The 22,352-nt window shown below is 43.3% G+C and overlaps 2 protein-coding genes across 5 annotated transcripts in view; one reads left to right on the top strand and one right to left on the bottom strand.

Moving 5' to 3' along the window:
* The window catches only part of trpv1 (transient receptor potential cation channel, subfamily V, member 1), a 30,826-nt gene extending 21,233 nt beyond the window's left edge, over window positions 1-9,593 (top strand). The window contains exons 15-16 of the mRNA XM_069184420.1: window positions 8,871-8,989; window positions 9,506-9,593. Coding sequence (XP_069040521.1) covers window positions 8,871-8,989; window positions 9,506-9,519 — 133 coding nt within the window. The 3' untranslated portion in view covers window positions 9,520-9,593. The remainder of the gene's footprint in view (window positions 1-8,870; window positions 8,990-9,505) is intronic.
* Window positions 435-22,352, bottom strand: part of fam222ba (family with sequence similarity 222 member Ba) — a 38,062-nt gene continuing 16,144 nt past the window's right edge. For 3 of the 4 annotated variants that reach the window (XM_015367550.2, XM_015367548.2, XM_006640841.3), the window contains exons 2-3: window positions 10,885-11,010; window positions 435-5,004 (exon numbers count right to left, since the gene is read on the bottom strand). In XM_015367550.2, coding sequence (XP_015223036.2) covers window positions 3,437-5,004; window positions 10,885-10,966 — 1,650 coding nt within the window. In that variant the 5' untranslated portion in view covers window positions 10,967-11,010 and the 3' untranslated portion in view covers window positions 435-3,436. Of the gene's footprint in view, window positions 5,005-10,884; window positions 11,011-12,363; window positions 12,502-22,352 lie in introns of those variants that run through there. The other variant, XM_069184422.1, reaches the window with a different exon arrangement.

The following is a 22,352-nucleotide window of genomic DNA, read 5'->3' as shown; positions in this document are numbered from 1 at the left end:
TCCAAGGCAAAAAAATAAGTTTTTGACATAGACCAAGACACCTAACACTAAGAGAAACCGAAAGCCATATTTTGAACCCCACTCAGCTACATTAACTACAGACTGAACTTGAAGCCCTCATCAATATAAAAACAGACTTCCCTCATGAGGATAGCCACTGTTTCTGGCAGCCACTATATAGCAGAGACCCGTTTTCTTCCCCTTTTACTCGGATACTTATTCTATTTCCTCTGGTGAGCTTGCGGGTCATTACCGCTGTAAGCTGTATTGATGTGCATTTGATAAATAAACTTTTATATTTATGGATCCCACCAGCGCGTCGGTGGCGGGTTCTGATCAGTTTCCACCCTTTTGTTCTGGCGCCCAGCACGAAAGTCAAACACCCTGAAAAAGAATGAATACAAGACAGAAGTGGAAGAGGCTGAAAGAAAACATTTACAAAACCAAGTCAGGGCTTTTATTTTGGTTAGAAGGGAATGTTTGTGCAACACAGAACTTTTTCCTCGGATAAGAATGAGGAGAACGCATGAAGGAAAAAAAAAAACTTTTTCCGCTTAGTAGCTTCCATTGGGCAGAAGAGTGGGCACTAGCTGGTGTCGCAGCCCACCCGGGCTCTCTCAACACCCCTGAAGTACCACAACTCCTCAGAGCCCGCACAAAGACTCACTCAAGTCCCCCCACCTCAGCCCAACATGCCCTCAAGGACAGAGAAAAAAAAACAATGTGCTTAGATACAGACTCCACTGAGAATTCCCAACGTTCTGCACACAGGCCCAAGTTTCTAGGGCACTTCAGGCCTCCACAGTGTAACCTGTGTCCCGGCGGAACGAGGCTATTAACTTTTCAGTTAGCTTCTCCACCCAATATGACGTTTTTATTCTCTTCTCCGTTACAAAAAAAAATTACTGCCACTGTGTCAGTCTGCAGCAGCAGTTCTATCTCCTGCAGTGAAAATAAAAAAAAAAAAGGTTTTACCCGTAGCACACAAGAAGCAGCTATACAAACTAGTAACTGTAATTCTGTAAAATGAACAGCAGCAACAGTCAAGTAACTTCCTCTCCATAGTGGACTTTGCACTAGAGATACAGAAATAGGACAGGATGTGAGTGGATGTATAGAAACATACACACACATACACTTTCACTTTTCAGTCCAGAGGAGGCACTTCTTTCAGATCATAAGCAGAAAAACAATTGGTAAGTGACAGGTCTATCAGTTTTTCGGGCTGTAACAAACCTTCAAGTAATGAACGAACAAAAATACGGTTCAAAGCTTTCAATTGGGGAAAAAAAAAACAAGTTTACAGGTAACAGTATTAAGCCATCTAGAAAATTAAACCTTTCCATTCTTTTTGCTTAAAACTGTCCTGCCCATACAAGTGACTGCATGGTGTCCCACTTTTTTCCCTTGGACGCAGGCTTGCATATATCGAACTAATTTATATAGCGCCTTTCAAGGAACATGCCCTTCAACAAGGCGCGACAGATGTCAAGAGGATACATGCGATCGCGTGTGTAAAATAGGACATCCGTATGGCACGGCCTTTCAAAGCATAAATTAGAACTTTATTTTATTACAATATTACAAAAAAGGTAGCACAACTCCCGCGCTCTTGTCTCTATTGTCACAGCCACTTGAGGGCGCTGTTAAATCTGCCCGGGCCAAAGGGTCTCCCCAACCACCCTCACCCCCCACCCCCCTTTTTGTAGCACTTGCAAAAAAAAAAAAGTCAATTTAAATAACAAGCAAATCAAGTCATATAAATAGTCACAAAATGCAAAACTGAAGCTTTGAAACCTGAAAAGACATTTGTTACAGCCCAGTACTACACACACCTATAAAACGTAATTACAATAAAATATTACTCTAATTTATTGTTTTAAGAAATTCTAAGAATTGTTTCCTATTTTAACTATAGCTTCACTTCAAAAAAACTTAAGCTGTTATTTTTTATTATTCTTCTTAGTTTTCCTTTTTATACCATGCTTGTTTAAGGAAAGTCCAAGGACCAAATACTTAAGGCTTTTTAAAGGGCTGTCCGGGAGGCAAAACAGATTGCAGGTGTCAGTGGATTCACCCACACACAACATTACTCAAACCCACACCAACAGGCAAAACATTCATACAGAATTATTACACTTTAAGTTACAGTAGTATAGTAGGTAAGCCAGTGTACATTAAAATAAACAATGCATTTGCTGTTTTTTTTCCTCCAATCTTGCAAGTGATCGGTCCCTCCTACCTACGTTTTCAAGATCCCATCATCATCAGGATAAATATCGTGGCTTTTAGAATGAAGTGGGTTTAAAAACAAAACGCAACAAAGTAACCATGAAAGGGAAGCTTGTTTTTTTTTTGGTTCGCACAAAAAAAATGGGAAAGCAAAAACATTTCTCTGCATCTCCCACTTCCCAGAGTTCAAGTAGTAGTGTCATCTGTTTAACAAAAAGAAAAGTCTTGCTACTTCTGAAGCAGCACCATTAGTTCTTGTAGTTTACTTCCTATTCAGTGCTTTCAAAACCCCCAACCCCACAGTCAGGAAGCCAACAGTCATGTGTTTGCTCTGTGGGTAGGCCCTAGCTACCACGTCAAGACCAATGAGCTCGACTCCTGGGCACCTGGGCCTGGATTCTCCCAGCACTGCCCTGGGGGTGGAACGAGTGTCAGCAGTACTGGCTAGCATGCAGCCCACTTATAAAGTGAATGAACATCTGTACAAATTATCAGGTGACACTTCATCTTGGAAAACCTGACCTGAATAAAGAGAGGAGGGAAAAAAATTAGAGGTATTACAAAACTCTTCCGACAAGCAGAAACACATTAGCGTCACAGTCTGTGTCCATATATATATAGTGTCAAACAAAAGTGATAAGGGATTAAGATAAAGGTGAAAAGTCACATGAACCCATTCCTAAACCTACGTCCCTTGAGACTGCAATCTGGTTGCATTTTAAAAAGTGAGCAGGAGACTGAAATGGTCAGATGGAAACTGACAAGGCAGCCATTTGTACAATTTGCCAAAGTGCCTCCCCTCCCTCCATCGGGATCGATTCAAATCTAAAACCCAGACTCCGGCCACACCTAGCTTCTCATCCCATCATTTGATATCTTAACTTCACAGAACTTAAAATCCCTATGTGTAAAGGAAGCTTTAAAAGATCAAGGTAAAATGTCTCAAATTCCTAGGCAACCCACGCAGACTGACACAAATTAGAGTGAAGGGAACAGATATGACAGAAATAGTCTTGCTCGGTCAGCCAATGTTTAAGTTCAAGAGTACTAGTCACTAAGAAAAGAGCAAAAAGGGGATCACTTGCAAGATTGCCAACAAAAACACTGCTCCGATTTATATTCTTTAATATTAGCGGTTTAATTTATTCATTTTAAATTTTTAAGACTAAAGAGAGATCAATAAATGTGTAGACAAGGCTGTAGCTTATCTGTACCCTGGATGCTGAATATGAGTATTCCTACTATCGCCTGGCTCGGGGGCTCTGCTCATAGAGGGCCTGTGCATTTTGCCCAACATGCTCAGATTCTGATCTCTAAAGCAGGGCTGCTGGAAGTCCCCGGCCAAGTAATCCATGGTTTGCATCACGCTAGTCTGGCTGGAGGAACCAGCTCCAGCCCTGTAGTGCGCCCCGGCGGCACAGTCTATCGAGGTTGCGGGGGGGCCTCCGTGGAATGGCATGGCCAGGTCCTGCGACCCGGAGCTGTCACTATTTGGCGTTGGCAGGATGTTATTCCACACGGGCTGGAAGTAGTGACCGTTGGTGTAGGTCATGGCGCCCGGCATCCCGTTGACGGGTGGGGAGGGGGTGGGCTTGTCCACCGGGGGCTTCAAGCTGAACGGCTGGCCCACGCACAGCTCCTGTGGGTAGTTCAAGGCCTTGCAGGGGAAGCCGGGGCCCCCTGGGAGGTCCCGCGCCGAGTGCTTGCAGGGGTGATGCCCGGGCCCGCCCTCGGAGATGTGCTGCAGGTGGGCGAGCTGGTGCTGGCTCCAGGAGCGCTGCTGCTGCTGCTGCTGCTTGACGTCGCCGTGGTAGCCGGCGGGCACTCTGTTCACAGTGGCCATCACCGAGGCGGGGACGGCTCCCGCCTGCGCCGTGGCGGCCTGGTCCGCCGAGCTGAGGACGCAAGAAGGCAGGGGGCCCGGGACGGCGTGCCCAGACACCCGGGAGCTGGCGTTGATGAGCAGGTTGCGGCTGATGGGGCTGGGGTTGGCGATCTGCCCCTCGCACACAGAGGTAGTGCTGATGCCGGCCCTCGCCTGGCAGAACTGGTTGATCTGGTGCACGATGCTGCTCAGGTCGGCCGGCCGGTTTTGGTGCAGGCTGGCGGCCATGGAGAGCGGAATGGTTGAGGTAGACACGGTCACGTTGGGCGGGGCGTCGGCGTCCGCCATCTTCCTGCTCCCATGCAGGCCCAGCGGCGGCAGGGGCTGCTGCTGCAGCAAGATGCCGGGCGGCGGGTGGCCCAGGCTGGGGGGGTGGGAGAGAGTCTGCGTGGGGGGGAGGCCCGGGGGGTGCTGAAGGCTGGGGGGCTGCGCCATGCCGGGCGGGTGCCGCAAGCCCTGGGCCTGCTGCTGTATAGTCTGTTGGTGGGACAGGCCCTGGGGCCGGGGCAGACCCTGCGGGTGAGGGACAGTCTGGGGGAGGTTTAAAGTGCTCGGCGTGACGTAGGGCCCGCTGGGGGGGTTCATGATGACCTCCGGCAGCAGGCGCGCCCTGCTTCCGTCGAAGTCTTTGAGGATCCCTTTGGCGGGGACCTTGACGATCGCCAGGAGCCCCGCTTTCGTGCTGGCCTGAGAAGGGTAGGGGCTGTAGCGCTGTCCCGAGGTGTCCAGTCCGTTCACCGTGCGGCGGACGTGTTTCCTTTGAGGAACCTTCACGCTGTTTGGGAAGATTTTTATAGTCAGTGGATTGTTGGCGACTTTCTTAGCATAAGCATCCAATTCCGCTGGGGTTGGATACTGTGCGGATCTCATCTTCTGTGTAGTGTCCCCTGGGGCACAAAGACAGAGAGAAAAGGGCCTGTAAACACCAGTTTAAAGACAAGCCGAAAGACTAGTGGCACCTTTGCACCTCTGTTAGAAACCTCCAGCTTCACCCAGTGATTTAATAATGCAAGGGAACCATTCCAAACTTTAGTTTTTAAAAGCAGCAGATAAGTTCTTTGCTTAATATTTTAGGATATTGCTAAAGCTCTCCAACTTTCTGCTCATTCACAATGCATTGAACTAGCTTATGTTTAGCTTACATTCTTTGGTGTGCTTAATTTTGTAGGCTTTTCCCCATTGTTGGTAAATAACTGAAGGATTTCTCATTTAAGCCAAATAAAAACCAGAACCATTATTTAAATCCTGCCTTGTAGGTGGTAAGGATAATATATGCAGTCTGTGCCCAAAATGGCTAAATCTCTTAACAGAGCACCTCCACAGAATTAAGCCTCTTGCTGTATTAAAGCACCATGTCATGTGGCACCTATAATCACCATGAGTGCTAACAAGCACTCCGAGTGGTGTGGGCAGAGTGTAATTGGCGCAAAGAGTCTGCGGTTCACAATGCTCAGGTGTCTGTGCGCGAGCTTCAGCTCATGGGGGCTCTGGAGAGAGCAGATCAGGAGCAGGTATGTTTTTCCATCACAAGGAAAAAAAAAAACCACAATCAGCTTGAGTAGGAAACAGCCTCAGGCATCACCTGTATAAACTAACAAGCACAAGCTCCGACCTCTAGTGCCCAGTCAGTACCCTGTCTGTCTCCACCTCTCCCACTGGACATGCTTTCAAGAAAGCTTTTAAACAGGTGCTGCTGCTGATGCAAGGCTGAAGCCCTTTAAAGTGAGCCCAGGGCAAGCAACTACAGTCTTGTTGAACAACCTCTGCAGTTTTTGGCCTTCCGACTCACTTCAATTTGGCAATTCGCACAGGCTCAATGTATGCAGCAGAGATGTTTAGCGCACTGAGCAATATTTCTTAAAGCTCTTAAAGACATGTTAAAGGATCTGCTAATTCCAGGAAGTGTCAGAATGGCTCTGATGCTTATCCTTTCATCCCACACCCCAGCCACTTATGATTTGGGAGCTCATGGATAATAAAGAGCTACACCAACCCCAGAAAGCTAAAACAGAGGTGGCATTAAGACCTTATCCAACCCCACACACACATTTTCAGTATTCCATCTAGCCACTACCAAAGAATTGAGGTCCAGTGCTCTAAACAATTAAAAAAAACTAAAGAAGCCTTAGGGTTTAAGAAGCAAGAAAATAATGGCATGCAAAAAAAAAGAAAGGATCCAAATGGGAATGAGATATCTGATCCATTAAAGAGTAGCATTTGTGCCGTCTCAAGCCACAGAAGTGTCACAGCCTTGTGCAACAACTTGCATTTATTCAGATGCTTTCATTATCCAATCAGTACTCCCAGTAGAATCTGAAACCAGTCAAAATGAAAGACCAAGATACAAGACTGGCAGGACCTGGGCAAATGTGCTGATTAATCCCTTCTTTACAGGCAGCAAAGAACAAGACAGGCAAAAAAATGTTTTGACTACTTCAACCGCTGACTGGAGCCTTTAGTGCAGTGGCATTTTGGATGAAAAGGTCTGAGTACAGCATTTATCTGAATGCTTTTAAATACTTTTGCACAATTTCTCTCAATGACTTCAAGCTAGCAACGAAATACACCCCCATTGAAGAACTTGAGCAGACTCTTTGCAGCAGCTCAGACTTGTTGCTTCCAAATGGGACAGGATTGTCGAAACTTTAGCCCAGGAGACGCTTGAGAAAGGGATTAAGTGCCCAAAGGTTAGAAATCTGGAGAACAGCTCATCAAAATATAAATAGACCACAAAGGAACGAATGGACCAACTTGGGGAAAAGGTATTCTTTGCAATTATATATGACCTTACACTCAGACTGCTGGCTGTCTGGCAGGGAACCATTTAAATAAAACATTGCCATTTAAGTGTCGGAACGATTCCTGTCGGCTTTCATGCTCAAAATTGCAATTTAATGCCATTAGGTGAACCTTGAGAGAATCAAAGGGTATTTGCATTTATTTACATAAGTGTTTCAATGGCTTGGCCAATCTCGAGGTGCTGTATGCACTCTTCCTGTTGAGATGGTATCAGAGCTATTCCCATCCAATTTAGACTACAAAAGGGTAAAAGGATTAATCTGGATCCCCAGAGCCCATTTAAACAGGCAACACTTAAAAATGGATTGTACAACTGTTACTTCACCATAGACAAGGGTTTTTAACGGTTCTGCCTTTCATTTTCAATAAAATTGACCTGTAACTACAGATCTCAATGCGTAAAACCTGAAAAGGCAGAACTATAGACGTTTGACACGCACGACATTTGACCCCATTAAAAGTCACTCTCACCTGGATAAAAGTCATAACCTTCTTTCTAAAGGGTTTTAAAAATTTGAAAGCCGTAACAACTTTAAAATGAGCTGTACCCTCTTATCAACACAATCTTTAGAAACCCCCGCAGGGAGCCTGCTAAACCAAGGTCACAGCACTCAGATCAGTACTATTCACAGAAGGGACACTGACATTGTGGAGCAAAACAGGGCAGAATGTGCAGCAGTTAAGACCAACACTCATCGTGAGTATATATGAATATATCAAGAGCAAATGTCCCCTTAATGAAGGCAGGGTTGCTGCCTGAGCAATAATAGTTAATTGAAGCCTTGTCACCCCCCCCCAGCCCCTATAAAAAGCTCTTCAGCACTAAGGAGTGGCTAGGAGAGATTAAAGGGTTATCTCTGGGGAACAGGCACCTCTCTGCACAGTCCCCCACAGGCACCTCTCTGCACAGTCCCCCGATGACAGATATGCAAACAGGTAAACAGACAACATCGGAGTCGAGGCCCCGGTGTCATTAATTAACCTGCGAGGAATGCTTTCAGGATGTGCTGGTGAATTACTGGCTAGTCAGCATGTTATAATTGGAACAACTTAAGGCAATAAATTAGCTTTTTGCGTGAAGAAAAAAAAGAATTCTTCAGAGACCCGATGACAAACTGCATTCTGAAATGGTAAATTAAGTTAGGAGCCCACAATAAAACCTGATCCCGAAGTCAGCTATGACCAACAGTTGTACAGAATTCTGTACATTCTTCTTGGAGTGCTTTAGCTTTGGGTTTTAAAGCTGTACAAAATTCTCTTTAAGATAAAGGGGATTAAAAGAAAGCCTACAGTAAAATCTGATAAGGCACAGAGGGGAATAAATTTCAATGCAATCAGAGAGGATTAAGTTTATACTGTAGACTTTTATTTTTTTAAAACCATAGGTGCAAAGTACATTTCCTCATACCCCTTTCAGAAATAAGGTTTAAAATGGGATGAATTCTCATTTCTAGTGTATCTTCAGAGATGAGAGCATTAATATCAATGTTTTCTAAAAACAAAGCTAAAACAGAGACTTCAGTGTGCCGTTTATTTTTTCTATTAATGCCGATTAATGGTGAACCTCGAAACCAGAAACCCAAGTATGCCAGAATATGTGATTTTGGGGAAATTCCCCATGTTCGGCAGCAAAGATCACAGGATAAGAAAAAAGGAGCTGCAATCGCTAAGCAGTCACTCAGGATTCGAAACCCCTTTCATATACTTAAACAACAAGTCATCAGAAAATACATTTTTAAGATCAGAATGAGTTACTGCCTTTCGCTCCTCAAAGCTGAGTTTTCTATAGTCTTGCTTTGCAGCAGTTTGTGACGAATTAAATTATTGAATGTTATTCAGACTAAATTTGTTAGCTCCAGAGGAGGCTTAATTAAGACCCCAGTATGGCAAGTATTTGAAAAGGGTATCTTCTATTTTGTAATTGACTTATGCATCTAACATTTTCTTTTAACAGGTGCACCAACCCCCATTTCATGACAGCACAGTTCAGCGGCCGCAGAGACTGGCTTCCCCAATGTCGCATCAAACAGAGGGGTCATCAGCTTCCATGGCCAACAGATGACACGGGTTTAGGCAAGTATATATGGCACTCATTAAAACTGGGCAAGCTTCTGGAGCCTGAAACAGCCATAAAGGCCACTGCTGAGCTGGAGAATAGATCTCAAAAGCCTGGCTGTCAAATTAGTTTTCAGTCATCATGACAAATAGCGGCCAAGACGAGCAATTCATTCTGCAGTGCATATTGACAACCTGGAGACAGATGGCCTCCAGGTCACTGGAATACCTTCATAAGAAGAGCAATTATAAAGGTGAAATTGTGATGCTGATTCCTCAGCTATGCTGAAATGCCAGTGAGAAGACAGTCTTTTATCCACCCAAAGGTAACCACTGTACAAAGAGGGATTCAGGGGTGCAAACATACAAATTAATTCATCCGATAAATCACATTTGCACATCCCTCAAACAGTGATTTGATGTCATTGACAGAAGCAGGTTTTTAAGCAACACATGTACCCCAAAACCACAAAACTATACAGTTTCTGTGTGAAAGTCTCAAAGTAATGTGTATGTTTTCATTTTGCATTTCAGCACAGCAGCATTGAAGAAAGTTTGTGGATTATTAGTTTGTGGAAATCATTTTGCCTTGGAAATAAACTCTTATCGCCTTGCACTGTCATTAAGCATGTAGGTGTAATCTCAAACAGAAGTTGAATTCAAAATTTCTTCAGCAATATGACAAGAGAAGGTAAATATGAAAACTGCACACCAAAAAGCACTATGTATCAGATATCTTAATGTCAAATAATTACAAAAATGTCAAATGGTTGATATCAATTGTGAAAAGAGAATAAGACACTTAAAAAGACCAGTTGAAACATTTCACCTTGTAACAAAGCATTTTTTAGCCTTTCACAAGCAAAAAAAAACGTACCTGATAACAAAATTAATAAAAAGACTGATACTGTACTTTAATATTGCACTAAGTATTAAAGAAAAGTGTTAGACCCATTAGTGAAAATGACTACAAATGTCTCAACTACTGGTCAGAGGTTCATGACTGAAGATTAGCAAAAGAACCGACATGATGAACATAAAAAGAAAAAAAAAACATTTGAAGTCCTAGAGGGCTGTGAATCTTTTACAGTTTGTGGAATATTACAATACTTTTGATGACAACACTGGTTGTCATCACACAACCAAATAAGGCCAGATTCGATATTTCCAACACATTGGGGTCTTTCAGAGAGCTCTCTTAATTGGAGCATAGATGTCCCCCTTAGGAAAAAAAACCATCAAGCTGAGCTGGACAGGTCACTGCCTGTCAAGTCAAGCCCAGACTCTTTAATAAAACAAAGTCCCAAAAACCCAGTCATGCCAACAGCCCTTGAAGTAGCTGAATACAAAAATCAGAATGTGCGTTTCAAAACCCAGAAATCCAGAGCTTTTTCTTCTTTTCCTCATACCCAAGAAAGAAATTAATGTATTTATCACTGAATAAAAAAAGTTTTTCACCAGAACTGATCAGCATAACCTAACTCCTGTATCTTCAGCACAAACTAGAAACATCAAGAGAAAGGCCAAGGCTGAAGGAGACAAATTTCAATCACGCTAAAGCAGCAGAAATTCAATCAGTCACAAACAATGAAGGAATTACAGCCAAGGTGTCATTTGGACTTGATGCTAATAAAGGCATTTTGAACGCTTGGCATACATATACTAAAATATCAGATGAGAGAAAATCAGGTTCTTTTTTGTGCTGGTTCATTAGGAGGTTGGACCCTTAAGGAGATCTCTTCATTGCTCAATCACCAATGGCAATCAGCATGTCCTAGGTAGGTGCTACAATTTCAGCACACCTGATATGCAAGCTGTGCGATTTGCCTAGTTTTGAGAGTCCGGCTGCTTTCTCAGGCCACTTTGGAGGCTGGAAGGGGAAGCGGTAATTGGCCTACTGGCAGAGTACTTACATTTCTGGAGTCCAGTGTTCATCTGCGTGTGAGAAAGAAGCTGGAAGGGAAGGTCACCTGGTCCTGGCAGACAGGCCAGCATTTCATGGGTATTAATGCAACATGGGATATGCACGCCTCGTCACACTGTATAGGGAAGACAAGAAAAGGATCTTGTTAAAACAAACAACACACTATTAGTGGAACAAGTAAAGAATCTGCATTTCAGAGTGGGGGGGGGAGATCTGTTAAAGCTTCTTCAGGTGTTAGCTTTTCCAGTGTGGACCATTCACTTGCAGCCAGTGCACAAAGACGCAGCTGCCCACACAAACATCTATTATAGTCTTTGACTGCAGTTGGGGGGGATTTACAGACTTCTCTCATCGCGCTCACTCTCCTAAAAAAAACGAACACATCTATACAGCAGCAGCTAGAAATCGTTCAGTCTCTTTCAACGTAGAAACCCTCGCAACTGAGAGACATTCTCAGGCAAGCCCTGCATCTGCCGTCAAAGGTCACTACTACTTTGCACTGGTAAGTACCTGCTGAACACCTTTCCGAAAGGAGTCGGGACTGCAGGTCTGTAAAGAAACCAGATGTAGTAGGAAATTCACCCGAAATCGTAAAAACAAAGAAACTGCTCCGCCCCAGATATCTGAATTTCTTTCACCAATATTCAAAATCCATACACGGTGCTAATCATTAACATGTTGGGCACTTTAACTGCAAGAGGAGATTCACCTAAAGCAGCTCATTTTCTGCAGCGCGTCAGACCGATAAAGAGTCAGTACAGTGTGTCAATTTAGCTTCCCCCCACATGACACCCAGCTACACCAGCCAATGCAGAGTGAAGGCTGGTTTAAGAGGCAATTACTATATAATAACCTTGGCAATGGACTGTACCCCAAGCATCCATGTAAAAGCCATATTATTCTGCAGTGGCCTGTGCAAACGAGGAATGAAGTCACTTAAAAACCTCAAAAAGGTCAGGTTGACAGCTCATTTAATCCTCACAACGCAGAAAACAACCGTTAACGAAGGCGTGGGTTATATAAATACCTGAGTGGTATGCACCAGGGGCAGAGGGACGTCTAGGAACCACATTTGAAGGTTGTGCTCGAATCGCCTGCAGCACATCCAGATAGCACCTGTGCCGATCAATGCCCTCTCTCTCGAGTCATTCCCTCTGCACCTTTTTCAGCGAGTGCGACAGCCATATGGCAGCTATTTCTGTCCCTGATTTGATATGTCATGAAGCATTAACTTTAATTGGCCTGGTACGCTTCTTTTCATGCCTTTTTAGTTGGCATGCACTCTTGACAGCTTGATTTTAAAAGCTCAGCCAGCACCCACCCCTTTTTTAAATAAGGCTCTAGATATCCTAAACATGCGCTTGACAGGTAAATCACAGGTCCCAAACAAACTAAATCGGAAAAATAAAAGGAGATCAAGAAGAAAAGGAGCCCTTTGTTCCCTGAAATTAAATTAGAAACAACCCACCTTGCGGTCAGTTATTTCTAGGGCACAATCCTTTTCTGTTGGGCTGCTGTCAAAGAGGTTCCACCATCTTGGCGATTCTGTTCCACGTGGGACAACAGACTACGTATTAACCAGACTCAGTCTGCAAGGAGTTAAAAAAAGCAGGTGGTTTTGATTTATTCTTCGCTGAGGGAACGGAGCTGCTCCTAACACTGGGAATCATCCCCAGACTGAGCTCAGCACTCCTCGCGCATGAATGTCAGAAACTCTAAAGAGAAATCATGAAAGGTCAACGTATGTTAATGCGGATGACACCTCGCTGCTTTAGTGAGCATAAAGGTTAATGAACTTATGGACATCTAAACAGCAGGAGAACTGTGTGAGGACGTCTGCTAATAAGCAGTATGCTGTCCAGTACCCTGTGTGGAGAGCAGCACTCTGAAGGTTCTAAAGAACAGAGGAGGAGAGAAAACTCAGTGGTCCCCCTTTACCACCACTCCCCCAGAACATCCTGCACGGTACAGCTCTCCTCAAAAAGAAACGCAATGAGAAAATCGCTGAAGCGGCTTGCTAAGGAAAGTGCTCTTATTGGGGTTCCTCTCAAGTTCATAAAGCGTATTAAAAATAAATCCCCCCCCCCCCAAAGCTGTGCATTCTGGCCATATTCTCTCCACACCTGTGGTATGGGCATAAATCTCAGCTTGACTGTCTGTGCCAGGTCTCGCGCGCACTGCATGAGATCAAGCGAATGTGGATATGCTGGTATCTGCTCCAGTTTGCATTTGGCAGAGTGTCAGTTTCATACGATCTCAAGTGCATGGCTACTCTTCTTCTCCCGACTTTAAATTTAAACAACTCAATGCACCGTTTCAAGTAACTACTCTCACTTCAGGGAACCTCATGGTCATGGTGCCAGACGAAGCACGTGGCATTCAATGACATATCTGGAACATACAGAAGCATTAGGCCTAAGCATTCAGAAGTGTTATGGAAGCAACTTAAAATCCACATACTGAGGGAAACAAACTGCACTGATCTCTAAAGAAACTAGCTGGATCAAAAGTGATCTGCCTTCCCACCACATATACCCATTTATAAAGGATTTCCTTTAGGCTGTCCTGCTTAACGCCCACAATCCTGCTGCTTTTATTCACAACACTGAGACCACCAAACCAGGCTAGAATACTAAAGGTAAGTGTGCTTTCAATGGACCATGTCTAAAAGGCTGAAGCATGGACTGACTGGAATTCAGCCATCTTGATTTACATAAGAATAACATACACTGCTGACATTTCTCAAAAACATTTGTTTCTACCAAAGCTACGTCTCCACTCTCTTCCTCTTCTCTCTCACTCCACTGACCATATAATAATTAGAGCATTAACTGTATGTTTTGCTCAACTGCCAAATCCGCAGGCTTCTGCATATCCAAGTCCAAAAAGAAAGTTGTCAGCAGCCCCTTTGAGATGAGCTCAAATGAACACACATCAGACTCAGCCAGTTTGATGAGTCTGCGATAGCTGTGTCACCAGAGTGTTTTATGAGAAGACTTGTCAGGACTAATATTCCTACAGGCATCCATAGCCAGTGTGTGCAGAACTGGGGAAATTACTGATTTCTACAGCGATAATATTAACCTTAACGTACACCATGAAATCCCATAGATTGAGCTCTATTTTTCAAAACGCAAGTGATCAGATGATTAAATCTGGGTTTAAAATTACGTTGATACACAATTTCCTGCCCATTATATGATTGTATTGAAATAGCTGCATTTCATTTTTTTGGTGACTTAGTTTTGACACATTAAAAGCCCCTTGAAAAGGATGTTAACACCGGGCGTCTCCGAAGGAATACAACCCATGAAGCAATATAAGAAACACACCAATGTGTCGACCACAGAACAGCTAGCTGGTGTCGACTTTAGCTGAGCAATCACTTTTTTACGTTGAGGAAGAAAAGCCATAGAGACAACCTGCTCTTACAAATAACTGGAGCAAGTTAAAAAAAAACTACTTGCGTTTCTTCCATTTTCAACACAAAAAACAGGTTTCCACGCTATGAAGTCTGTTGCCACTGGGCAAAGCAATGCTGAGGGTGTATGGCATTAGACATGCATTTGATGTTGTCAAGTCAGGACATTTTGAGCTGTTGATGGTATTTAGATTCAAATGACTCAACCTCAGATACTCTCATTCGGCTTCCGTGTCATCTCGGCTCCAGAGGGATCAAACCAAGTCAAGAAGCTGCCAGTGTTTCAGTATTTTCCTCTTTTCAAAAAAACTCAATCTAATTTCAATGTACAGTACTTAAGGCAAGATTATGATACAGTAGGCACCGCCTTCTGTTAAATTACTCACATAAAAGCTGACCTATATTTTACACTCTCTCGGGTCTTAAGTCACGAATAACTTACCAGCAAAAGTGTTTCAACATTTGGAGTGCTTTCTCTGGAAAAAAAAAAGACTGGAGGGTGAGGGGGGGAGGCATTTGGTTAAAGATTCAGATCACTGACTCTAAAGTCTTAAATGGTTTCCTGGAATTGAGACAAAAAAATTTAAGATTACCGAGCTGCTCAGTATTAACTCCAAATCTTCAATGTAATACCACGTTAAAAAGACAGACTACCGCGTTTAATTACGCGTTTTCCTGGAGGTTGTGGGCTTGCGAAACTGAAGAAAATCCCTTCTGTGAATTTCAACATGGGGTGTACGTTCTCAATGGAAGACGGAACAGTTTGTGTGCAAGAGCAAAATGCCTTCCCCGTTCTTAGACTGTTTGATTTTAACAGGAAAGAAAAAACAAACAGCACCGTCCTGCATTGAGATCAGGCCATTTTCTAAATCCCCTGCTCTGCAAGCTCCTGCAAATGTGAGCTCTAAATTATCAAGTCAATTCCACCCATATCATGCCATAAATCCGAACAAATATATTAGCAGGCATTTGTTATATTTGGTTACTAACAGAGGCCTCACAGGCATGTCGCCGTTATTGTTCCATTCACGAACAAAGATCCTGATGACTTCAGCAGGTCTGAAATGAAAGCTTTAGCCATGACACTTTACCATAGAAACTCTCATCTATCAGGAATGTTATTTTTAAATGAATGGGGAGGGGGGTATTTTCAAATACACGCAACAAAAGGTGTCAGAAATCAAGCTGTCAGACACGGAAATTGCTTTGTTGTAGAGCAGGAGAGGAGAGAATTACACTGCACTGTTTTAACTTCACAGGAGAATCAGGCATCAGATAATATACAGTGGAAGAATAACTAATGAGCCTCTGACACTTCTTTAATTAAAGGTGGGGGAAAACAGCCTACCTAAAATAGTGTTGGATGACATGGTTTCAATACTCTTTTTATAGAAAGACCTGAATGCACGAAGAGAACTACAGTTCTGCTAAGATGAACTAACATCTGAGAATTAGAGAAATAGACAAAAGGAAAGTCTTCATCTGACTAATGAGCACAGCTGAATAGTTTTTAGACCATAGTCAGCATTTTACAGATAAACATACCATACAATCTTTGCCACAGTCTTCTTGGAATTTTATTGGTTAGACATTTTTTCTAATTTTGTTTCGCTGGTTCTAGCTGGGAACATGGAAACATTTGTGCTCATTTCCCTCTGCAGTGCCGGGAGGTTAGGTTTAAAAACCAGCAAAGTGCTGTATTACTTGTCCTGGTTTGGCTTCGCCTGCAGCTACATCATTACAAACATTAATACAGGAGTCAAGAGACAGTATCACTGGTGTACTATGACCTTACCCAACTCTCATGCAATTATCCTAATGACCAGCCCAAACGGCGCTCTGTAATTTACAGAATATAGCAGAGCTCTGAGAGGAGGGGGGGGGGGACAGGAAAAGTACATGGAAATGAAACTGAATCTTGACTGGAATAACAATTTCAGACCTTTCAGATGTCACTTGGCAGACGTGTTAACACCTAATAAAAATACCTCCCAGACATAATGCTTTTGAGAAAACGAAGACTGAAAGGTGCCAAAGTAAGTTCTTTTTCTTCACAGGCTAGATGAAGAAAGGAGCAGGCAGTGCTACAGTGAACCCAAGCAGTCATAAGAATATGTTTAAACCCATATGTTTTATCTCTAACAGCAGCTTTATTAAACAGTCACAGCATGCATACTTCTGAAAAGATATTTAGAAGCAGCTGCTCAGAATGTGCAAATATTTAACAAACAGTTACACTGCCACTGTAACTGTGCTTCCCCATCATCCAGGTGGAGCTGCATACTGGTGGTGGTGGAGGGGAGTCCCCATTACCTGTAAAGCGCTTTGAGTGGAGTGTCCAGAAAAGTGCTATATAAGTGTAAGCAATTATTATTATTAACTGCACACACCCTTAAGACAAGCTTGTTCCTAAATTTTGGAGATGTGCTGTGACTTGGCACCCAACTGGGCAAACACAGACTGGGAGAGAATTTATGGCAGACGGCACCAAACTGAACTTCCCAGCGAGAGAGGAATTCTGGGAACCTGTGAGACGGATACAGGAAGACAGTTCAAGCAGAACCCAACCCAATCAGAACACACCCAGCCATTTGTTGGAAGGTAGCTCAATAGGAAAGTCTCTCACAAAAGCGCAAAAAAGAAATTCAGGCGTCTGTCCATCAGAACGTACTTTTTTAGTCCCGATTTTTCCATAAAATGTCCCCTGACAAAATCAGAGTGCTGCTCAAATCATCTTAAAAAATAGTTTCCCCTCAAGACAGAATTCCTTTAACATGCAATTCCCATCCATGCTCAGGTGTGTGAATATAAGACACTCATATTACATGAGCTTGATTTAAAAAAAAACAGGAGGAGATAGCTCATTAGCTGCAATGCTGAGGGAGGGGTCAGACATTCAAAAGACTACTCATTCTGCCTATTGCGGATACAAAGTCAACCTTAGCAACCACAGACAACCGTTTCACCATCATTAGTGTTCATCAAGACAGCTGACTCTGACCAGAGAAATACATTTGTAAGTGGATGTGTTAAGAGCATGCAGTATTTATGAATTATGGGAATGAATATTAATTCACTCCTGGCATTTCACAGGGTCTGTAGTGGCAAACCTTGGTGTTCCATTCACAAACTCACCACCCTGCCTTTCTCTACCACCCTCAGTGTTATGAAAGGGCAAGAGCTAAGGTCATTCCCACAGCGACTGACCGCTGGAATGTGATGCTTCTTAAAACGTACCATAAACTTGCTAAACAGAGGTAAGAGTTTGAAAGAGGCACAGAGATCAAATCGCTGGCAGAGTGAAGTAGCTGGCTCTTGTGACAGAGCCAGAGTAAATCTGAGGCATCATAAATCACCAGGAAGTAACACTCCCATGAAATGTGGCCATACTTGCTTTTCCCAAGCCCTAATATTTCACATAGCTGTACTGCTGTCCTGCCAAGGGGATGGGGAGAGATTACTTTCTACAGCCACTTTGCCAAGAATTACGACTACGCGGAAAATTAATTCCTTTCAAAACCTTCAGATGTCCAAAAATGCTGCACAGGGCTCATGTGCCCTGTAAAAAAAAAAAAAAGACTTGACACCAGCAATAGCTCTGCAAGTGTATTCTACCCAGGAGGCTGGGCATATACATTAGCCTCTCCTGCATCACAGAGAGCTCATCCGATGACAGAAGGCAACAGAACCCTGTGCAGATACACGACAAGGATCGCATTTAAACTTGTGGGGAGGAATAGCTTTTTTTTTTAAAAGGATCTGAACAGGTGTGGTAATTTGTATTATTTCCCAGTGTATTCATTGTCAGCTTATTGCAATTATGCTGCCGAGTGACAAATTAGCATTGCAATTAAAAACAGTTTTGCATTTCATTAGGCCCTGGGAAAAAAAAAACGTACAAATGTGGGAAGAATCACTCTTGCATCTTCCAGGCAAAGATTTTTGCTTTGATTTTCTTCCTGATAGAAGCTCGTGCAGCTGTTCGCCTCTAACATTCACCCGTGTTTCAGTACAAGGGATGAATAGGGCATTCTAACAAGGCTTCCACTAACACTAAAGCTTTTCAGCCCTTCCTTACATCAAAGATGGAATCCCACATTTATAGTGCAGCAGCTCTGTTGATACAGAACATATCAACTTGATGCCTGCTATACACATGCAGACTACCTTGCAACAGGGAACTTCAAAAATCGGCTCATGTTGGGAGGGGGTTAACATTGTCCTTGTCTGTAGGGAGCCAGACAGAAAAGCAAATCCAAACGGAAGGGTTTAAGTTTCAGGCTTATTTCTCCCCTGGTAGCTCTGCACAAACGTTTGCACTCAGATCGGATGTGGGATCGACTGTTTCAGGCCAGTTTGGCCTCTTCTGATCGCAGGTAAACACCAAGCACCCTGGCAGCAAACATTTCAGGACCGTTAGTGGAGAGGAACACCTGGCCTACTGATGTTCACGCGCATCAGCCACCAGCCAAATCCCACAGCTGTGGTGAAATCGGCCTCAGTCCCTTGATATTCAAGCTCTGAGTTGGCAAATGAACTAAGAGGACACAGATGCTACACAGCACAAGGCCCTGTACCTTGAAACTCCTCAGCAGAGCTAAACATAGGTGGTGATGATCCGGTAATCTCCAGCCATGGAATGAACAAAGGAATTCCTCGAGAAACACCAGCTCAGGATCTCCAAAACACAAGGATCGTACCCTTTTCTGTTTCCATTAAACCAAACTTGAATAGCGGCCACTGTACAATATCTTAATGGTTTAAGCAAAGCTAGCTCAAGATAAATGGCTAAAAGTATACAGTAATGCAGAATTTTAAGGTATTGCAGTAAAGTGATTTTCGGCTGCAGCAAAAATTGTGAAATATACGCTTTGAAACAGCAGATGACTGAATGCCAGGCACACTAGACACTATTGCACACAATCACATCTCTACATGTCCCAGGCCTTAACAACTGGGGTGACTTCCACCAGAAATTCCACCAAGTGTTGGACTGTGCATCCACAAGTACACTCAGTGACAGCTCTGGGCTGTTCGCAGTAATATGTGAATGTTTTGAAACTGAGGCTCAAGAGCTTCATAATCCAACCTCTCCATAAACCACCAAAAAAGGGATTGGTATCTTGAAGGAAAGGGCCATGGACTTTCATTCTTGCCTTGGGACTACAGGTCATGTTAAGACTTTGATTAGGTCTGCAAGAGACCTACTTCATTTCTGCAACAGATTGGGAGAAAATTGCTTCGATTGAATTAAGCAGGAATTTCAAGGAAGCCAGACTGGACAAGCACTCCTACTCTTAAGAACAGCATCACTTATCTTTAAATGACCAAGCGGTCAGCAACTCAGCTCAACATCTCATCTGAAAGATGGTCCTATAGCACATAGCCCCTGGTCACCATGCTGGGGTGGAGGTTCTTAGGGAAGAACTTCCTCCAGTGGTAAACCAATGCCAATGACTGTAGCCGTTTGGAATTCCTTGAAAGTCTCTTGTCCCAGGACAGTGCAGTCCTGCAAAGCTTTGAGATCTGATAAGTTAAGGCTACAAGGTGGAAATGCTGCTGTCAAAGCAGAGTGCAAGTAAAATGAATTAATCCTGTAAATCCTTGATTGTCCAATCCTCGTCCCAGAGGGCAGATGTGATGGTTTTCTAGGTCTCATCAAAGCAGATAGAGAAATATTGAGTCATTACAATCCAATAAGAAAAAGCAATGATCAAAAAAAGGTTTCCCTGTCACCAAAGTAATGCTTTCATGTTAACACTACCATATAAAAGCTCTGTGTGCACAAGGCCTCACAGTTTATGAAATCAAATAGTTTCCGGTTTCTCTGAATGGTTTTCTTTCAGGACAAAGAACAGCAAATGATTAGACAGGAACATTTTCCTGCATATCACAACATATGCAAGTTGAGTTGAATAGGTTTAGTCCCCCTAAAATCCAGGCAAAACTAAGCCTTCTAAACAGCAGAATGCTAAATCTGTCTAAATCCATTTGTACAATTTTGAAGTATTCGCTAGATTAACTGAAAACTCAAATTGTAAAATAATACATTAATTCTGTAAGCTATTTTTTCTAATGTATTAAGCTGTTTTTGCTGTAAAAAGGTTCAAACAAATTGAAACAAAGTCGCCGCTCAAATGCCAAAAAGAAATCTGTACAAACTGTGAAATCAAAAACACTTGTGCAGGAGTTCCATGAACCTGCCACAGGCACATTTCTGAGAACACCACCACATTTCCGCAGACTAGCGGAGACTCAAAACCTATTAAAATAGATTCCAATCTAAAATCTATTGGAAAGATCCATGGCTCGTGGTGGCCTGTCTTAGCATGACCGTCAGGGAGTTTAACAATTCAGACTCATTGGCCATAAAATTACAAAGGTTTCTTGAATGATTCATCTCTCTCATAGAGGTTTGCATGATGGTTAAATCAAATTTCCAGTGATACAGGCAGATGAATAATGAGCTCATGAATAGCACAGCTCTTAACGAACTACAGTAGATCAAGTCTCAGGATACACATCACTGCCAGACCTGTTTCTTCTACAACCAAACGGCATAGCCACCTCGCTCACACTCAATAGTCAAGCCATTTAGCTCAGCTACTCACACCCTGCCCGACCCCGCCAGGTCCCAGAGCTGAAAAACTGTAGAACAGCAAACTAGATGTGCCACAGATTCAATTTCCATTGTTTTAGCAGAAAGATTTCAATAAGTTCAGATGGATTCCACCAAGAAAGAGACCTAAAGATTTCTTTCTGAACTTTGAAAAGTTCACGCCGGGTCACCAACTCCAGTTGGTGGAAATGAGGGTGCACGGACGTGGTCCTCCATCCTGCTGGCCTGTCGACCCATCTTTCTCCTTTTGATACGCTGGGACCTTCACCACACATGTCAGGGCAGTTGGTGCACCAGGAGAGTGGCACATCCCCAAAGACCACCGCTGCAGCTTGCAGGCTCCCAGGAAGCCGCAGTATCTGACTAATTCCCGAGCTGCCCCATTGGTGGTCTGCTAACTTCACGCTCCAGCTGGGTAATCAGTCTGTGTGTGGCATGGCCCAGATTCGAACCCGCGACATCTGGAGTTCTAAAAGCTGAAGTGGCACATTTTGTAAATTGCCCTTGTTTTAAATGAATACGTCGACACACCTACTGCAAATTTTGATTTAATCTGGTCGTGAGATGGAATCTTGTTTCTTTTCACTCTGCAGTTTTTGCAGCTGCACCGCATTGGGCGATAACGGAGCTTTTATCTCTCTGAACAGGCAGAGCCTCGGCTTTTCCTGGTCACAAATCCATAACAGCCGAGAGATACAGATTAGAGGTACTAATTTGTTAACAGCCAAAGACTGGCGCGGGTAGTACAGACGTGATCAAATATTTGGATTTCCCAAGCAAAAGCTGGAAAATTAAAAAAAGGATCAGCTGTTTCCACGATTTTAGCTGCAGTCCTCTCCCCCCCCCCAAAAAAAAAAGTAGAACTCCTCTAGCTCCGAGGATGGCAGATTTTAAAATGATTCTTTTTATCCTCAAAAAAGAAGGTCAAGACTGCATTGGGGAATTTAATGAGACACTTCTTCCCTCCTGATCAGACTAAAATGGTGTTCTCTTTGAAAGCCAACCCGTTCCTGCTTGCAGCACGCAAATGGAAAACAAGAACCCAGACGATCCCTCTGAAAAGGCTATGAGACACCTGTGGTTTAGCATTCAAGAACACTTGGTGGATTTCTGCAACACCTGGTCTCCATTTGGGCTCAGGCTATTTACTATTAATTACAGAAAGCTGACACGTCAGGGTGTTGGAAATGCAATGCTGCCCTGGAATGTCAAAACAGAGAATGATGAATTGTACGCTGCAGACAAACACAGGCACTCTTATTTATTTTACCATTTTTAAAACCTTGGACGTGCAGTTCTCCCGGCAAAGCACGGATCGGACTATGAAGGGGGGAAAAAAAGCACATGGGAGCACATTTTTATCCAAGTAATACAAGAATGTCAGCGCAGAGATAAAACTTGACATTTCCCTTTTAAT

This window comes from Lepisosteus oculatus, chromosome 26 (genome assembly GCF_040954835.1).
Source record: "Lepisosteus oculatus isolate fLepOcu1 chromosome 26, fLepOcu1.hap2, whole genome shotgun sequence".
Classification (NCBI taxonomy): domain Eukaryota; kingdom Metazoa; phylum Chordata; class Actinopteri; order Semionotiformes; family Lepisosteidae; genus Lepisosteus; species Lepisosteus oculatus.
This window is presented reverse-complemented; position numbering and strand designations above follow the sequence as displayed.